This window comes from Alexandromys fortis, unplaced genomic scaffold (assembly GCF_014885135.2).
Source record: "Alexandromys fortis isolate MF-2015 unplaced genomic scaffold, M_Fortis_MF-2015_v1.1 scaffold_0, whole genome shotgun sequence".
NCBI classification, from domain to species: domain Eukaryota; kingdom Metazoa; phylum Chordata; class Mammalia; order Rodentia; family Cricetidae; genus Alexandromys; species Alexandromys fortis.
In genome coordinates, this window is record NW_026067949.1 from 24557622 (window position 1) to 24573414 (window position 15793).

The 15793-nt window shown below is 43.9% G+C and overlaps 1 protein-coding gene across 3 annotated transcripts in view; it reads right to left on the reverse strand.

The window, feature by feature from the left end:
- The window catches only part of Atp8a1 (ATPase phospholipid transporting 8A1), a 200873-nt gene that overhangs the window by 20604 nt on the left and 164476 nt on the right, over positions 1–15793 (reverse strand). For all 3 annotated transcript variants that reach the window (XM_050149965.1, XM_050149964.1, XM_050149966.1), the window contains 4 exons: positions 12521–12599; positions 8586–8647; positions 4586–4642; positions 3390–3497 (listed from right to left, as the gene is read on the reverse strand). In XM_050149965.1, coding sequence (XP_050005922.1) covers positions 3390–3497; positions 4586–4642; positions 8586–8647; positions 12521–12599 — 306 coding nt within the window. The remainder of the gene's footprint in view (positions 1–3389; positions 3498–4585; positions 4643–8585; positions 8648–12520; positions 12600–15793) is intronic.

The window sequence follows — 15793 nt, forward strand, 5'->3', positions numbered from 1 at the left end:
GAGAGACCGCTATCTCTCACTTGGTTCCCTGAAATAACCGTGCATAGGCTCCTGACACAACAGGCAGAGCCCTGTGCAAAGCTCAAGTCAGGTCATGAGACCCCGAGGCTCCTCCAGTGGCTTAGTATCTGATTGTGAGCCGAAGCCTCAGGGTTCCGTGGGAAACCTGGCACATGGCACCCTTGCCCGCCGCACTTCTCTACCCATGTATATTCCGCTTATTTATCCATCGTCCTTCTCCTCCCACTAGAGAAGTCAGCTGCAGGAGGACACGATCTCTGTCATTCCTGAATCCAGAACCTGGAACAGTGGCTAATGCAGAGGAATCCCTGGAGACGTTTGTCAGACTGACTGGCTATGCATGCGGTCAATGGAGAAGAACCTGAGGGCAAGTTCAAGTTCAACAGCACTGGCTGATTGGTGCTATGGCTCCTCACAGGTCTTGGCTACCTTTAGGAGTAGCTCCTCTATTCAGCCAACGTTCCTTTAAGGCCATCGAGTGTCTCAGCTTCCAAAGCCTGCCCATATATTAAGCTTTTCAGCAACTAAAACACACCCACTGTGGTGGTTTGAAGGAAAATGGGCCCCAAAGGGAGTGGCATTATTGAGAGGTGTGGCCTTGTTGGGGGAAGTGTGTCACTGTGGGGGTGAGCTTTGAGGGCTCATATATGCACAAACCATACCCAGTGAGACAGATCACTTCCTGTCGCCTGCAAGATACAGGATTCTCAGCTACCTCTCCAGTACCATGTCTGCCTGCATACTGCCATGCCCTGCCATGATGACGGACTAAACCTCTAAAACTGCAAGCCACCCAATTAAATGGTTTCCTACATAAGAGTTGTCAAGTTGTCTCCTGACAGCAATAGAAACTCTAAGGCACCCATGTTCAAAATTTTGTCTCGGGAGGAAGTGCTGCCGAGACAGGGAAGGGACAGGATGGCAGAGCAGGTAGAATCCCTGAATCAGACACCAATGACCTTGCTATTGGGGTGACAGAAAGCTATTATTCAGTGTGTGAGGTGTTCTTGAACTATCCCTACATCCTGGGCACTGTCCCGGGTGCTGTTTCATGGTGTGTACCTATACAGCACATGTCGGACCAGGCAGTGCTGACCGCTGCAACCTACAGTAATATACTGCCCTGTGTGTGCTGTAACAGCTTTGTTATGAAAGTCAGATGACTAAATAAACTGTAAGATGACTGATCAATTCTGCACAGATTTATAACGGATAGAAAGCCTTGGCACAAGAATGAAACTTCATATATATATATACACATGTTCTGTAGTCTCGATGGAAATATAGAACTTTGGGCTTTGTAAAATTTCACACACAAGAGAAATCACTTCTTTCTGAAGTGATTTGAGGTTTACTAGAACCAGTGACTGTGCTTATCATGAACTGTTACAGAGAGGGGTTCTGATTACCCCACTGCGCAAGCAACAAACGGACACCACCTATGTTTGACAACCATCAATGGCGTTTCTGTCAAACCCTTGGTCGGAGATGAGGGTCACTTGAACACACACTCATGTACACACACTTCAAAAGACGTGACAGGCACTGAAGGGCGACAGAAGGGCAAAGACTCCATCTTTTCCTTTGGCTAAGCGAAGCTGACATGTTTTGGACAAGCTAGCAAAGACTACAGCTGAACTAATTCGGTCCTTCTATTTTCAACGAAGCTCCAGCTATGTAAATACTTTAGTCAAAGTTGCAGTAGTCATGAAGCCGGAAGAAACAGGGCTCCCATTAGCAGGTCCCAGCGTCCACAAAGCGAACAGAAACGTGATGGAGCACTGACATTCATTCCACTTTGAATTAAACACGGCACTGCCGTGCGTCTCAAGAGACAATATTAAGTTCTGTGTTTGGGTAATACCAGGAATTCTACAGGCAGGGGTAGAATTCTATGTGGCTGGCTAGAAGCCAACCATACTTTACACTTGTCCTAGAAGTAGGTGGTCAATGACTCAGTTCTTGTCATCAGACCCACAAGCCACAGCTACTTAAATGATCGGGGTCTCAAAGTCTCCTGGGGTACTCATTTTGAAGATAAAATAAACACGAAGAAACAAGGTAAATGCAGTGGAGGTAACATGCAGTGAAAGAGATTCAGTTAGATGTGACCTTGGGGGAAAAGCAGGTTCAGGCGGACATCGTAAAGCAGGGACATGGCAGGGCTGGGTCAGAGATAGGCGACATGTACTGTCACATGCATGGAACATGTTCCTCTGCAGGAAAAAGACTTGGGAAACCAAGGCAAAGAGGAGCTGCATTTGTAGCTTTCTCTCTGTTCTCTTTAGAACACATTCTGCAAACTTGCTAGGCTTCACAGTGTGCATGTTTCAAAAGATGCCTTCCCATGTGACGGAGGGACAAGCGGGCTGGTCGATGCATCTGGTTTCCCTGGAATAGTATAGAATGCCTCTCTCTAATAAATTTAACCACATTATTTTTTTTTAAGTGCCTGCATTCTGTTAATTTATAAAAAGCAGGGTGCTGTCAGATCAGATTTCATGAAAATGATCTATAAACCAGACTGTCAAAAGTGAAGGGTCCTCAGGCAGACTAACGGGCAGAAACTCCGTGCAGACCGCTGGAGAGGGCTCCTGTGGAAACGGCGGAACAACAGCCCGCAACAGGGCTCACGTTACCTTGATTTGCAAGTAACTGTGAGGTCACAGGAAATCCCGAAATGTTTTCCACATTTTCTTTCATACATTTTATGTCAAATTTCCTGCAATTGAAATCATAAACCCTCCTACTGCTGGACCCTCTTCTGAAGGAAAGGGGATAGTTTGACACTCCCCTATGAACACCTAATAACTCAATTCCTCCCAGTGTAACAAGAAACTGAAAGACAGAATTGAAAATGGAATATGATAAGGTTGAGGTGTCACGTGCCTCAGTTCCTTCAAAACGAAGAGTCAAACTGTTGTCCTTGGACAACGTGAAAAGCGCATTTCATCTCGTGATGATTGACTTCTTGGAATCAGAGACAACAGAGGGAATGACAGATTGTCCCAAAGAAGGAGCCACACCATTTCCCGAAGTCTCTTATCCTGAGTGCACTTATGGATTTATGGTCTACTTTTTAAAATGGTATCTTCTATGTGGGTACTCGTGACAAGATTCAAATTCCCTACAACCATATTTTATTGTTCCAGTGTGTTTAGGAAAGGATAAGTCAGATTGAAGTTAAATGTTGAAGTTTAAAATACCGGTTGGAGATTTATCTCTCCCACCTGTGGCATTTGAGGGTGGTCAAACGCAGTTGACTAGAGACCCTCAAGATGGAAAGTCATGCTGAGTGGGATGAGGGTTCGGTAACGGATACCCATTTCTAAGGTTCTGCTGGGTCATGAGTCATTAACATACATTACCTCTCCAGACATATCGGGGGCCATGGGAACGGAAGGCCACAGAGATGAGTAGATTCCAAAGAACACCACCCACAGTGCGATGCTGCCCCAGATGGCAATGTGGCTGAACTGTGAGCAAGGAAATCTGGGTCAGTCAAGCATGCAAACGTTATGAAAGACAGTCGCAGATTCTCTTCTGATGTGTACTGAATTCAGAAAAACCCCACCTCCCAGGACTGGGCTATAACTGCATGCATTCGTCCCACAATTGCCTCCATTGGCCTCTGCTCTGACATTTATCCTTTTTATCCATAGCTTCCACTCTCCTTTATCTTTGCTCTGCATGCTCTTCCTCAAAGACGTTAGACACACGAGAGAGAATTACACCCAAGTCAATAGGTGTCAATTCCAAATTTCTCGCTCCAATTTCCCTCCTCCTTGAGTATTGAACTATAATTTTGTTTTCTTTAGTAACTCTCCCTATCTGGAAGTAGACAGGCTGCAAAACTAATGTGTTGAAAGCGGAACGTGTTTTATACAGAGTGTTCATCTGTTAAGTGTCTGAAGACGGGTATCTCATTGTTGTGGGATAATCTTTTTGCATACTGTGAAGATGTGTCTTTGACAAGACACCTTCTAATTGACTTAATAAAGAGCTGAATGGCCAATAGCTAGGCAAGAGGGGATAGGTGGGATTTCCAGGGAGAAACAGGAAGAGGAGGAGGGATCTAGGCAGGATCCACCAGCAGATTTGGAGCAGGTAGAAAGTGCTGTACCTAGAAGAGGTAATTGAGCCATATGGCAGAACGTAGATTAAAAAAGAATGGGTTACTTAAGCTATAAGAGCTAGTTGGAAACAAGCCCAAGCTAAAGCCAAGCTTTCCTAATTAATAAAAAGTCTCCATGTCATTATTTGGGGGCTGGCAATCCAAAGACAGTGTCATTAGAAAGCTTGCTACATCTCACTAATTTTCTTGTTCTAACAGGTTTCCTGTGGAACACCAGTCCTATGGCATCACTAGCCTGAAAGACTCCATCTTTGTGAGCTGGTAACAGTGTACAACACTGTTAAAGGCTCGAGAGGTCTCAATAATAAACACATTTAGCTCAGTGTTTTTAACGCAAAATCCCTACTTCCCTCCCTCTGTGCCCAGTGCTCCACAATCCCTAACTGCAGACTTTGTAACAAAGAGACACATGCTTAGAGATATCCTTACCCACGTCCAATATGAGGTTTCCAGTCCAGCTTTCAAACACACAGTTATCACTACAAACTAAAAACAGAAAGGGAAAATGTTACTTTGCCTTATAACATTGTGTCATGGTATCCAAATCTGCCAAGTGACAGAGAGGCCTTCCAAAGAACACGTAGGTCTGAGTGAAGCCAGCTCTGTGCCTATCAAACTCGCAGTTCAGGTTAATTGCACTCGTTAGGCCATGGCAACAGTTGCCATGTGCATGGTTCCTGCTGCCCCTCTTCTGCCTCTGCTCACATAAGCTGCTGCAGAGTCAGTCAAGGAGGCTAATGAGGGCCCCGCTGGTTATATCCTGTACAGTCCATGAGCAGTGATGGCATGTGCTTCTCTTAACAGAATCTTTTTCACTTCCTGAATTTTAAAGATAAATTATAGAAGCAAACAACTAGTCTTTATTCTGGAACTTTGTGTATCTATAATTCTGCAAATGTAGGATTATGAGAGTCAGCCACTTTTTTCTTCTTGTTTTATTTTGAGACAGGGTTTCTCTCTAGCTTTAGGGCCTATCCCGGAACTAGCTCTTGTAGACCAGGCTGGCCTTGAACTCACAGAGATCCATCTGCCTCTGCCTCCGGAGCGCTAAGATTAGAGATATGCGCCACCACCGCCCTGCTGAGTCAGTCACTTCTTGAGACACACACCCTTTGGGGTGATTATATGGTGTCCTGTCTAGTGTTATGTCAGTTTGACACAGGCTGACATCATCTGAGAGGAGGTCTCTTATTAATCGTTATGGCAACTTTCTGGCCCCTGCTGCCCAGCGTCAATCGCTCGACTGTCCTAGCAAAGCAAAGGTTTTGCTGCCCTGACACTAGTCCTCTTGCTAATCACAGCTGATTCTTCAGCTCCAGCTAACCAGGAGCTTCAGACTTTAATTCGAAATATTATACTAATGGCCCTGAGAATCTTTGAGAGACTCTCAGATGTCTCTCTGAAACTTCATAAGTCTGTCTTTGCTGTCTTTGAAGCTCTCATAGATCAGCCCATTAAGTTCTGAGCACTCAATGTCATTTCCAGCCTGACGCGCTTACACTATTCCCCACACACAGCATGGTAAGGTTTGTGGGAGCAAGACCCCACTTCTGGTACCAATTTCTGTTCTAGTTTGTTTTCTCTTGCTGTGATAAACACTATGAAAAAAAGTGACCTGGGGAGGAAAGAGTTGATTTCGTCTTGCAGGTTATATCTATCATGGAGTGAAGTCAGAGCAGGAACTCAAGTCAAGAACCCGTAGGCAGGAACTGAAGCAGAGGCCAAGGGCTTCGCTTAGGTTTATATAGGCTACCTGGCTTATGCAGCCCAAGCCCATGTGACCAGAGATGGCTCCACCTACATCAATTAGCAATCAAGAGACTGCCCTACCGCATGCCCATGGGCCAGTCTGATGGAGGTGATTAATTCCTTGCTTGAGATTTCCTCTTCCCAAGTGTGTCAAATTGACAACCAAGATTAATCATCCATCACCAGGATGGATGAACACCTTTGACACTGTGAGCAGATAAACTTTATCTCTTAAGTTTTTTTGTGCAGATGTTTGTCTGTAGTGATGAAAGACCAACTAGAGCATCTTCCTCACAAGGTTGTTTTTGACTAAAACACTGAATACAGACTACTCAGACCAGTGCTCATATTATTATGATCTATTTATGATTTCATGTAAAAAACTGAAACATCATGAATCAAGGAAACTCTGGGCATTAGGATTAACTCATAGCACTGAAAATGTATTTCTTGCCTGGTACTGGCGACTGCCAATGCCCATAGGGCCCAATCCTTTCAGCTTTTGGGGACAGAACATGTTTAAACATTTTTGAGCAGGTTTGAAAAGTTAAAGTACAGGAGTACAGTTGGGCTTTCTCATCAGGATATCTGTTGGTAAATTATGATTAATATCTGCAGACACTAAACCCATATTAGTAGATATTGGCATAAGCTACAATAAAATTTCCAGTAAGGACAAAATGAAAGCAAAGTACTCTTCTGAGACCCGAGACTTTATGGTGTGTCCCCAAGAGACAGCCAAAATATAAATCGTGGCTTATTTTCAGCTACCTAGTTAAGTGTATACACAGTTCTGTTTTGGCATTCATGTTATAAGAGAACAATCCTCTCAACCATGGTTTTTCTTTTACTCCTTCAATGGGAAGACACCAGTGGAAAGAAATCCCAAGATTTTCCCAAACCTGAAGCCCTCTGACTGAGTATGACTTCTGTTGCTGTACTAGAACATCCGCCTTTTGAGCAATACAGAAACATTTTATTTGGCCTGGCTTACAATTCCAGGTTCCCGTTATTATTACAGGGAAATCAAGGCAGGACCATCACACATCATATCCACAGTTAAGAGGAGAGATAGAACCAATGCATGTCTCGATGCACGCTTGCTTCATACTCAGCTAGAATTCTCTATTTTTATATAATGCAAAGCCCAAACCATGGACTGGTGCTACTCACATTCAACAGAGGGTCTTCTCAATTCACTTAACAATCCCCACAGATAGATATGCCCATAGGACAAGTGGATCTAAAAAATTCCTCATTAAGACTCTCTTCTAGATTGTGTGAAGCTGAGAGTTCAAACAAGTCAGTACAGCAAATGAACCTAATTTCTTATCATTCAGTCATTTCAACACTTGAGATTTGTGTATTTTAGTTTTCAGTGTTGGGGGCTGAAATGCGTTCTCCTCTGAGCTATACTCTCAGGCTCAAAATGACATTTGAGGACAATTATCAAAGAGTCAGCCACACCAATGGCTGGTTGGCCCGCTTTCTCTACACAGAGGCTGAAGAGGATTGAGTGAGTGAGTGAGCAGGTGGGGAGTGAGGCATGTAAGGAATAGACAGAGTGCTGGTCGTGGAATATACAATTCAGGCTGGAATGACGGTGCTCCGGATTCAGCTGTCTGGCCATGCGCACTAGCAGTCCATAGACCTCTTGAGTTTTAGCAGAAGAATTGTCTGAGTTCTTTCTGGCATCTCAGAGGCAGTGGGAAGAGCTTGGTGGGTCTCTGGTAGCTGTAGGGGAAACGTTACCTAAGCCTGCCAGTCTCTCTCATTAAAAATATTATGTGTCTGGATATTTCCTTGCATGTATATGTGTGTGTGTACCACTTGTGTGCCTGGCGTCTGCCAAGGCCAGAAGAAAGTGTGAAAACCCTATGGAACTGGAGTTACCGATGGCTGTGAGGCACCATGTGGGTGCTGGGAACTGAACCCAGGTCCTCAGAAGCAGCTAGTGCTCTTAACCATTGAGCCACTTATTCCGTCCCAATACACCCTACTGTTAGTTAGCATGAGCCTTTAGAGGACTCGCTGGTTACACACCCAAGAATACTTTGATGATGTTGTAAGCATTCAGTAAGCCCCTCCCCCCACGTACACACACATTAGTGATGGCAGTAAGATAAATTATAGAGGAGAAAGTTAAAAATGAATTAATGAGAAACAGAATTAATGGGAAAGTAAGAGTAAAGAGGAAATACTGAAAATCAAAGTAACAGAAATCTTTTAAAGTCCAAATCATTCTTAAAAAGAGCAGGTGTGGTGTACCTGTGCCAGGTGATCATTCTGGTACTTGGGAGGCTGAGGCAAGAGGGCCAGCCTGGGCTACACAGTGAGGTCGAGGTTGAGGTAAGAGGGCTTGGAGTTAAAGGGCAGCCTGGGCTACACAGTGAGGTCGAGGTTGAGGTGAGAGGGCTTGGAGTTAAAGGCCAGCCTGGGCTACACAGTGAGGTCCTATCTCAAAACAAAACAAGCAACAACAAAAAAGCCCAATATACAAAACAAACCCAACAAAACCATATGTAGAAAGCTCTTAATAATCCAAATGCCTTATTTCATTTTTAAAGGAAACCCTAAATGACCCTTAACCCCACCCTGTACACATTTAAGTCTGAAAGGAAAGGGGCAGAGACAAAAGGCAGTGACTTTAGACAGAAGCACGCAAGGGGGCTGAACTCACAGTGTAAACAAAGTTTCCCAGCAGCAAGTAATCTGAGGTTTTCCCATTTCCGAATACTGTGCCTGCAAGGAAAGAAGGGAGGCTTGTTAGGGAAGAAAATGAAGGGAGGTTCAAAACCAAGACAGCAACTTAGTCATTCTGAACATGAGAAGAACCTCGAGGTGCATGGTGGGGCCAGAACTGAAGTATATCTTTAGACCATGCTGTTCTTCCTCATAGAGTTGTGGCACATGGCCACAAATTATTAAACACCAAATGAGAAATCTGACTCGCTAACCAATTTTAGACTCCACAAGATGAAAATAAACAAATACACAAAAATGTTGAACTCAATCATTTGGAAAGCCTAAAGTTCTGGTATTGACAGGATGAGATTTTCAGAAGGCTGACAGCATCAGGGACAGTCACTGGACCCTTCACAATGAAGCTGTTAACATGGGACCAAGAGGGAGCCGTGAAAAACCATACACCAAGCCGATCTCAGGCATACGATGCTTTGATGGTCTGGCTGGACTTCTGGGCACATTTAAAGTCTTTTGTTATTCTAGGAATAAGTAACAAAAAATAACTGTAGATGAAGGAATAGCAACTAACCAGGAGATGATACTACTGGTGGAAAATATTGATACTCAGTCCCAGGGAACTCAGCATGAGGCTCCCTACTCGGGTGGTTTTCAGGTTCACTCAAGTTACATACGCTGTCTGGGCTGAGGCAGGGACACTTGGATGGCTCTGTTAAACTACTGGCTGTCGTTCCTGGTCTTTGGACTCACTCAGAAATGATTGGGCATCCCCAGGGGCTTCTGCATACATGCTTTATAGCTATCAGTATTTACCAAATTAGAAATTAAAACAGAACATTAAAAAAATCTGTATTTTTTTTATCTAAAAACAACAGTAATAAACCCAGTACTAAGTCATATAAACACATTTTATGAAAAATATCTATTTTCCTAAACAAAAATGAGTGAGAAAATTGGCATTATTTTACATTAATCTCCTTAATGTCCAGAATTTAACAGACTACAGCTGGGCTCTCCCACGTTGCTTTGGTTACAATATTTCAGAGAAATACGGATTTGTAGAGATTATACACGGAGTTATGATGGGTGTGTCTATGTTTCTTTTGGTAATCTTTCCCAGTAATTCTTTTATATTACATCAAAACTCAACAAGCATTCCCACCCCCAGAGGTAGAGGTCTGATTTTTGTTTTTGTCTTTCAAAGGCTAGTTGCCAGCACGGAATCTGATACTCCGCTAGTGAACTCTGTGTACCTGGTTACATTAAAATCCACTGATCACGTGGTGCCACGCGAGACTTTAATCCCGTGGCAGCCAGTGTCTCACCTCACGAAGAGAACATCCTTTCCCCCGGTGTGAGACACCGAGCCGTGTGCTTTTCAGGTCTGCCCAGCCTGTCTCTCAGAACTCTACCGAGACACACCAGAGTTCAAGGGTTAATCAGAGCACTGGCCGACAGCTTCTTCTTCACGGGCAACCTTAAGTGAAACTGGGTATATACGGCAGTGGGGAATTGCAGAGACAAGCACAAGTTCACTGCCATGGTAGTCACCAAAGCACCACGTGACTTATCCCAGACTGAGTAAAAGACAAAAACCCGACTATTACTAAAATTGATAAAGACTCAAATTCTGACCCCACAGACTTCCAAAAGCGCTCGAGTTTTATAAGGAATCTATAGACAACTCTTGGAAGTGTTCCACTAAAAATGATTATTACGTTTCATGTTGCATGCTTCTACGGGCTCCAGTTTTTCCTTCCTTCCGAAGCAAAACAAGTCTCCCCATCTCATAGCACTCACTTAAAAACAATTACAAAGCTCTCAACACCAAACTGGGAACTGAAGCCTGTGCTACCTATAATTCATTCTTTGAAGAAAAAGCCAAGGATCCTCCAGACTTTTCTGGATCTGGTTTCCCCAGGCAGCAGCTGCTGGGGACGCCTGGGTTGAAGCGGGCTGATGTGGACTGTTTCCCAGGAAAACACAGCAAGAGATCTGGCATGTTTAAAGTATATTGCTTGCTGTTTGGCTTGGCTTATTTTTGATATTAAATTTCCCTTTTCTAGTTTAGAATGTCGAAATGGTAGTTTCATGGTTTGGCGGTATCTTGCTTTTAATTCTTATGTTGATTTTACACATTTTGAAGCTAACTTTACTTGGTGAATTTGAGTAAGGCCAGGATGTCCTGAATTGTACCCTGGACTTCAGTATCTGATTGCTTCAAAAAAAGCAGAAACAACATAATGTACGCCAAGTGATTAGTGGGTAACTAAAGAATGGTATGGCTATACAGTGGAATATTATTTAACCAGAAAGGGGATCATTATGGATACTGCAATGTGAAAAAGCACAGCGCATGTACAGAACTCTGCTTTATATGGCATGCTCACAATAGGCAAGTTCACAGAGATAGAAAAATGAGTGGTTTGCAAGGGCTATGAGGAGGCTACGGGAAATTAGGGAGTGACTGCTGATGGGCACAGGATTTCTTTCCTGGGGTGCTAAAATATGATGGCGGTGGCATTATATGTCGGTGACCTTTACACAGTTCAATACTAAAAACCACTGAACGGTGCATTGTGAAGGCAAATGTGGCAGTAACTTAATTATACCTCAATAAAAAAAACAAACTATTTCCTATGATCTTGAAATTGAGTAGTGTTTACTGTTAACAATTTCCTGAGTCATTGACAAAGGAGATTACAATCTCGGCTCAGGCAGGAGTCCACCATTTTCTCTGGAACACTTAATGCATTCCCCCTGTGAGCCTCGGTAATCCAGCCACAGCTGACTGAGTACCCACAAGAAGCAAGGCACTGTTCTGAGCACAGCAAGTATCAGCAAACTGACCCACTCCTCAGCCTGCTGAGGCTTAGAGGAGGAGGAGGAGGAGGAGGAAGAGAGGCCAAAACATCAAGCCAGGCTAGGCAAGCAGTGTGCAGACGTAAGGATGATGATGGGACCGAGTGGGGGGGGGGCGCAGCAGGGGGACAGGGGTGATCTGGGAGAGCCTCTCGGGGAAGAACACACAAGACTCCTGAAGTGGAGGACATCGTTGCAAGTGTATTAATCCTTGAAGCACTTGGTTAATGTCTTCTCAAGGTCATCCTGGAAACCCCTGTTAAAGGAGCTGTATGAGGGCAGGAACAGGCAGTATGAAGCTATGCGAACAGCCATGAGTTCACAGGTGGTGGGAATGCCTGTACTCAGGAAGGACTGACAGCTGCCTGCGTGGAGAACGAGCCAATGTTTTTCATTCTTGCCGCCGTGGAGAACAGAATCGAGGAGCCAGCAGCTTCCTTAGCATCCCAGGGAAGGGGTCTGCCTCCGGGACTCAAAGCACTAGGCTAGGCATGACAGACATCCTTCCTCCCTAAGGCACCCACTTCATCATTTTTATATCCGTAGGAAGTACACCGTGATCCTCTCTTTCATAACTGATGGGATAAAATCACTCCCTTGAGACTAGCTGAGACAAAAGTGCACACTCCAGGGCGGAGGGGAAAACACACGAAAACTGTCAGCTCAAGATCACCTGAAAACGCAGTCACAACCCGTGAGGCTCAGTGGATAGTGTTCAACGTGAGCCTCATGGAACAATAAACAGATGACATCAGGCACGGGCACTCAGCACTGTCGCGGCAGACACTCGCAAAGGGGGAAAGGGACAACGTTTGTAAGTTTGGGAAGCATGAGAAGGAAAGAAGGGCTTTGCACATTTAATCACGTGACCTAAAGGACTAATGAAAGTCTCTATTGTGCGCACAACTTTTGGAGACGCTGTATTTTCGATGAAGGAAAAAACCACGAAAGGAAAGCCTGCCATGACGCTGACCACGTATTGACAATGAGCTGCTTCCCTAGAATGCTGAGACACCACCACCTCTTTGCATTCATATCCTTTCTACTTACCATACTGAAGGGCTTTGAGTGGGAACCAAAACAGAATAACTGAGTGGAAGAGGCCATTCAAACAATGAACCCAGAAAACCTGAGGGAAAACAAAAATCCATGAGAACCATTTGCGATAAACCCGCACTGTGACCTCTGACCTCGCTTTTTATCTGCGAGCTAGATGCACAAACTGGGTTTCTGCCGAGGCCACCGCTGTGAATTCACAGAGCTGACAGACACTCTTTGCCTTAGACGCTCACGGGTCATTTATTTATTTTTATGTTTCTCAAGATGTTTTTTTCAGCTTCACTTGGAATTTTTTTTTCCTATGTTAAAAAAAAATCACTATCAAAAGTTTAAGTTTCTGCCGGCCAAAGGGGGGGGGGAAATCTCATAACAAATGCAGGTCCCGGAATTTCTTACACTGGGATTCTTTTCACAATTCTTGAAGAACCAACCTTTAAAAGGCTACGACTGGGAAATGCACCCCCTCTTCCTGTCCCGCTACTGTGTAAATGTTTCAGTGCTATGAATACATAACGCTGTTCTCTCTCTCTGGCAATAGACACGCACACGCATAGAGTGTGGAAACAAAGACGAAGTCTAACATTTAGATTATATATTCATTAAAATAAAGCATTGTGACTACGTCTGAACTTATCAAAGGCTTCGTACCATTGTTTAACATCTGTCGGTACCAAGTTTCAGTCACCACAGCACTTAACAGCCATTACTTTTTATGTCCTGTGTATTATGAATGGGAGAGCCGGCATCGTCGGGACCGGTAACAGAACGTGAAAGATTAAGCTATAGGATACTGCTTCGAATCTTTATGAGCCCCCAACAGCTGGAGTTTCACCATTTAAGATGGCTTCATGCAAACAAAGCTAAACGCTAAATGCAATCGGCACGTATTAATAGCTTTAAGCTGTTCAAACAACAGAAATTAAGTGGCCCGCCTCCCAAACTTTTCCACTGTGATCTCAACCTCCTCTGTTAGTTCACCCAGCCACACTGGACTGTATGATCCGATTTACGCTCCAGCACTTTACACATCTGAACTTGTGTTACTCATTAACCTTTGTTGCCTCCGCTCACTATGTCATTACCACAAGTTTTTATTTGACAGAAAGCACAGGTGGGTGCAAGAAAAATTAGTTCTACTTTTCCATTTTCCCCCCGACTGATACTTATTGTCACATGCTAATCCTTTAACCCCTGTCATGACCTCAGGACCTCCGACCCCTTTTACCATAACAAATGTAAGCCTCGTCATTCAAGGGAACAATGCTTCCACACTTGGGACCCTCGGCAACCGCTGTGTAGACAACTATGCATTTTGTAACCATTTGTTCCTGTATTTTAGAGCATTTAGATGGAATGCAATCAAACGGTTTCGCTGAAATCATTTGCCAAAAATCTATAAGCCCTAGAAAAATAGATGACAAACTGAATGTATAAGCTAAATACCTACCAAAGAGATATGGGGTGTGTGCAGCCTAACTGAGTTGATCTGGATGGAGTCTTTTTAAATGACCGGCTCTACAGATAAAGTACTTTTCAACAATGAAACAGAGAAGGAAAAAGTTAGTCTTACGTCGATACAGCAGACTACCTGTTAAGGCCCTTTTCCTGACCACAAAACTGTGCCCATAATTGTCATGTGTAGAGGGCATACGAGGATGGATGTAGCTTTTCAGTAATTACTAGGTAATCCTGGGCGGATCAATGCGGGCTATCTCTCAAGAGGAACGTGGTCACGTTTGTGGCTGGATGCTACCTTCTGAGATAGCATCACAGAGCCGAAACTGTGGAGGCAAGGACCTGCAGCTGTGCTTGATAAAACCCACTAGGCTAGTGAGAAGTATTGTCAATGTCCCAGTCCGCACTTGGCTCCCAGATCACTTTTACAGGAAAACAAGAGCTCATGACCACTGCACCTGCCTTGACCGTAAAAGCTTTTCATCATCCAAAAATGTTCACCACGGTTATGAAAACCATGGTGGCAATGTGGGGGAGAATTTGATACCAATTTTTTATAATAAATAAATACCCTAAAAAATAAAACACTAAGACGTTAACTTAGACACTGTATACTATGAATAGAGACAGCTGAAGAATACACCACTAAAAATACATTTCAAAACCAGAGTACAAATTAGGCAAGTGTCAGGATGTTTGATGTTTTAATTGAGCAATTTCAATTATTTAACCTGAAGCTACCAGATATATGCACGTGTGCTGCTGGACTTCCATACAGTTCATGAAGACTGAGTCTCAGGAGAAAAATAGCTTCCTGTTATAGACTCCACACTATCATTTACGGTGTGTGCTACAAAGGCACCGAGACACCTGTTTCACGTTGTTCTTGGTACACTGAGACTAAACAGCACTAGGGAGCTTTATGAATTAATGCATATTAAAAGTTCTTATGCTGAATGCCTGTAAATTCAAAACACAGGGTTGCAATTATCTCTAACTGCCACAGATTTACTACTAATCATGCACTAACCTAAGTGGAAACGAGTCAGTAAAGAGGTGTCACATGTGTTCATCAGCTTTATTCCTAATCAAAGGCTACTAGAGTTTCAAATGGCACATACCTTGGTGGTTGCCATTTTAAATTCACTCTCTCAGTTACACTAGACAGAAGACTGCATCATTACGTAATCCTGGTGTGGAAACAGGCTGGAAGATACACTTGCAGCAAAGTAAGCTCGGCAGATATGCGATTCTATGCTGCTGGAATCACTGACTGACTATCACAGGTCACAGGAGAGGACAGTGGCATGGGAGGTGTCAGGGAGAGTATGAAGCCAAGCAAGGCAGTCAGCGCAAACACCCACCACCAGCAGATGAGTGGACAGTGAAAATGATGGGGGGCATTCATGAGGCAGCATTTCATTCAGCCGTAAGGAAAATGAGTCTGGGAACCTTGAATAGAAATGGGCGGAACTGGGAAATAGTATATTAATTGGGGTAGCCCAGGTGCAGGAGAATAAACCCTGTATCTTCTCTCTTGTATGTGGCTCTTGGTCTCCTCTCTCTCTCTCTCTCTCTCTCTCTCTCTCTCTCTCTCTCTCTCTCTCTCTCTCTTTCTAAAAAAAACTATTTAGTTATTTCTTTTAAACTATTGATTCTTTGTGCATCCCAATCCCACTCATCTCCCGGGCTCCTCGCCTCTGCCCTTGTGACTGCAATTTGATGCATGCATGTTCAGGTGAGAGTATGTACAGACTGAGGTGAGGAACCCAGCAGAGGCCAGGAAAGGAGGAAGAGGCTCAAGGAAGG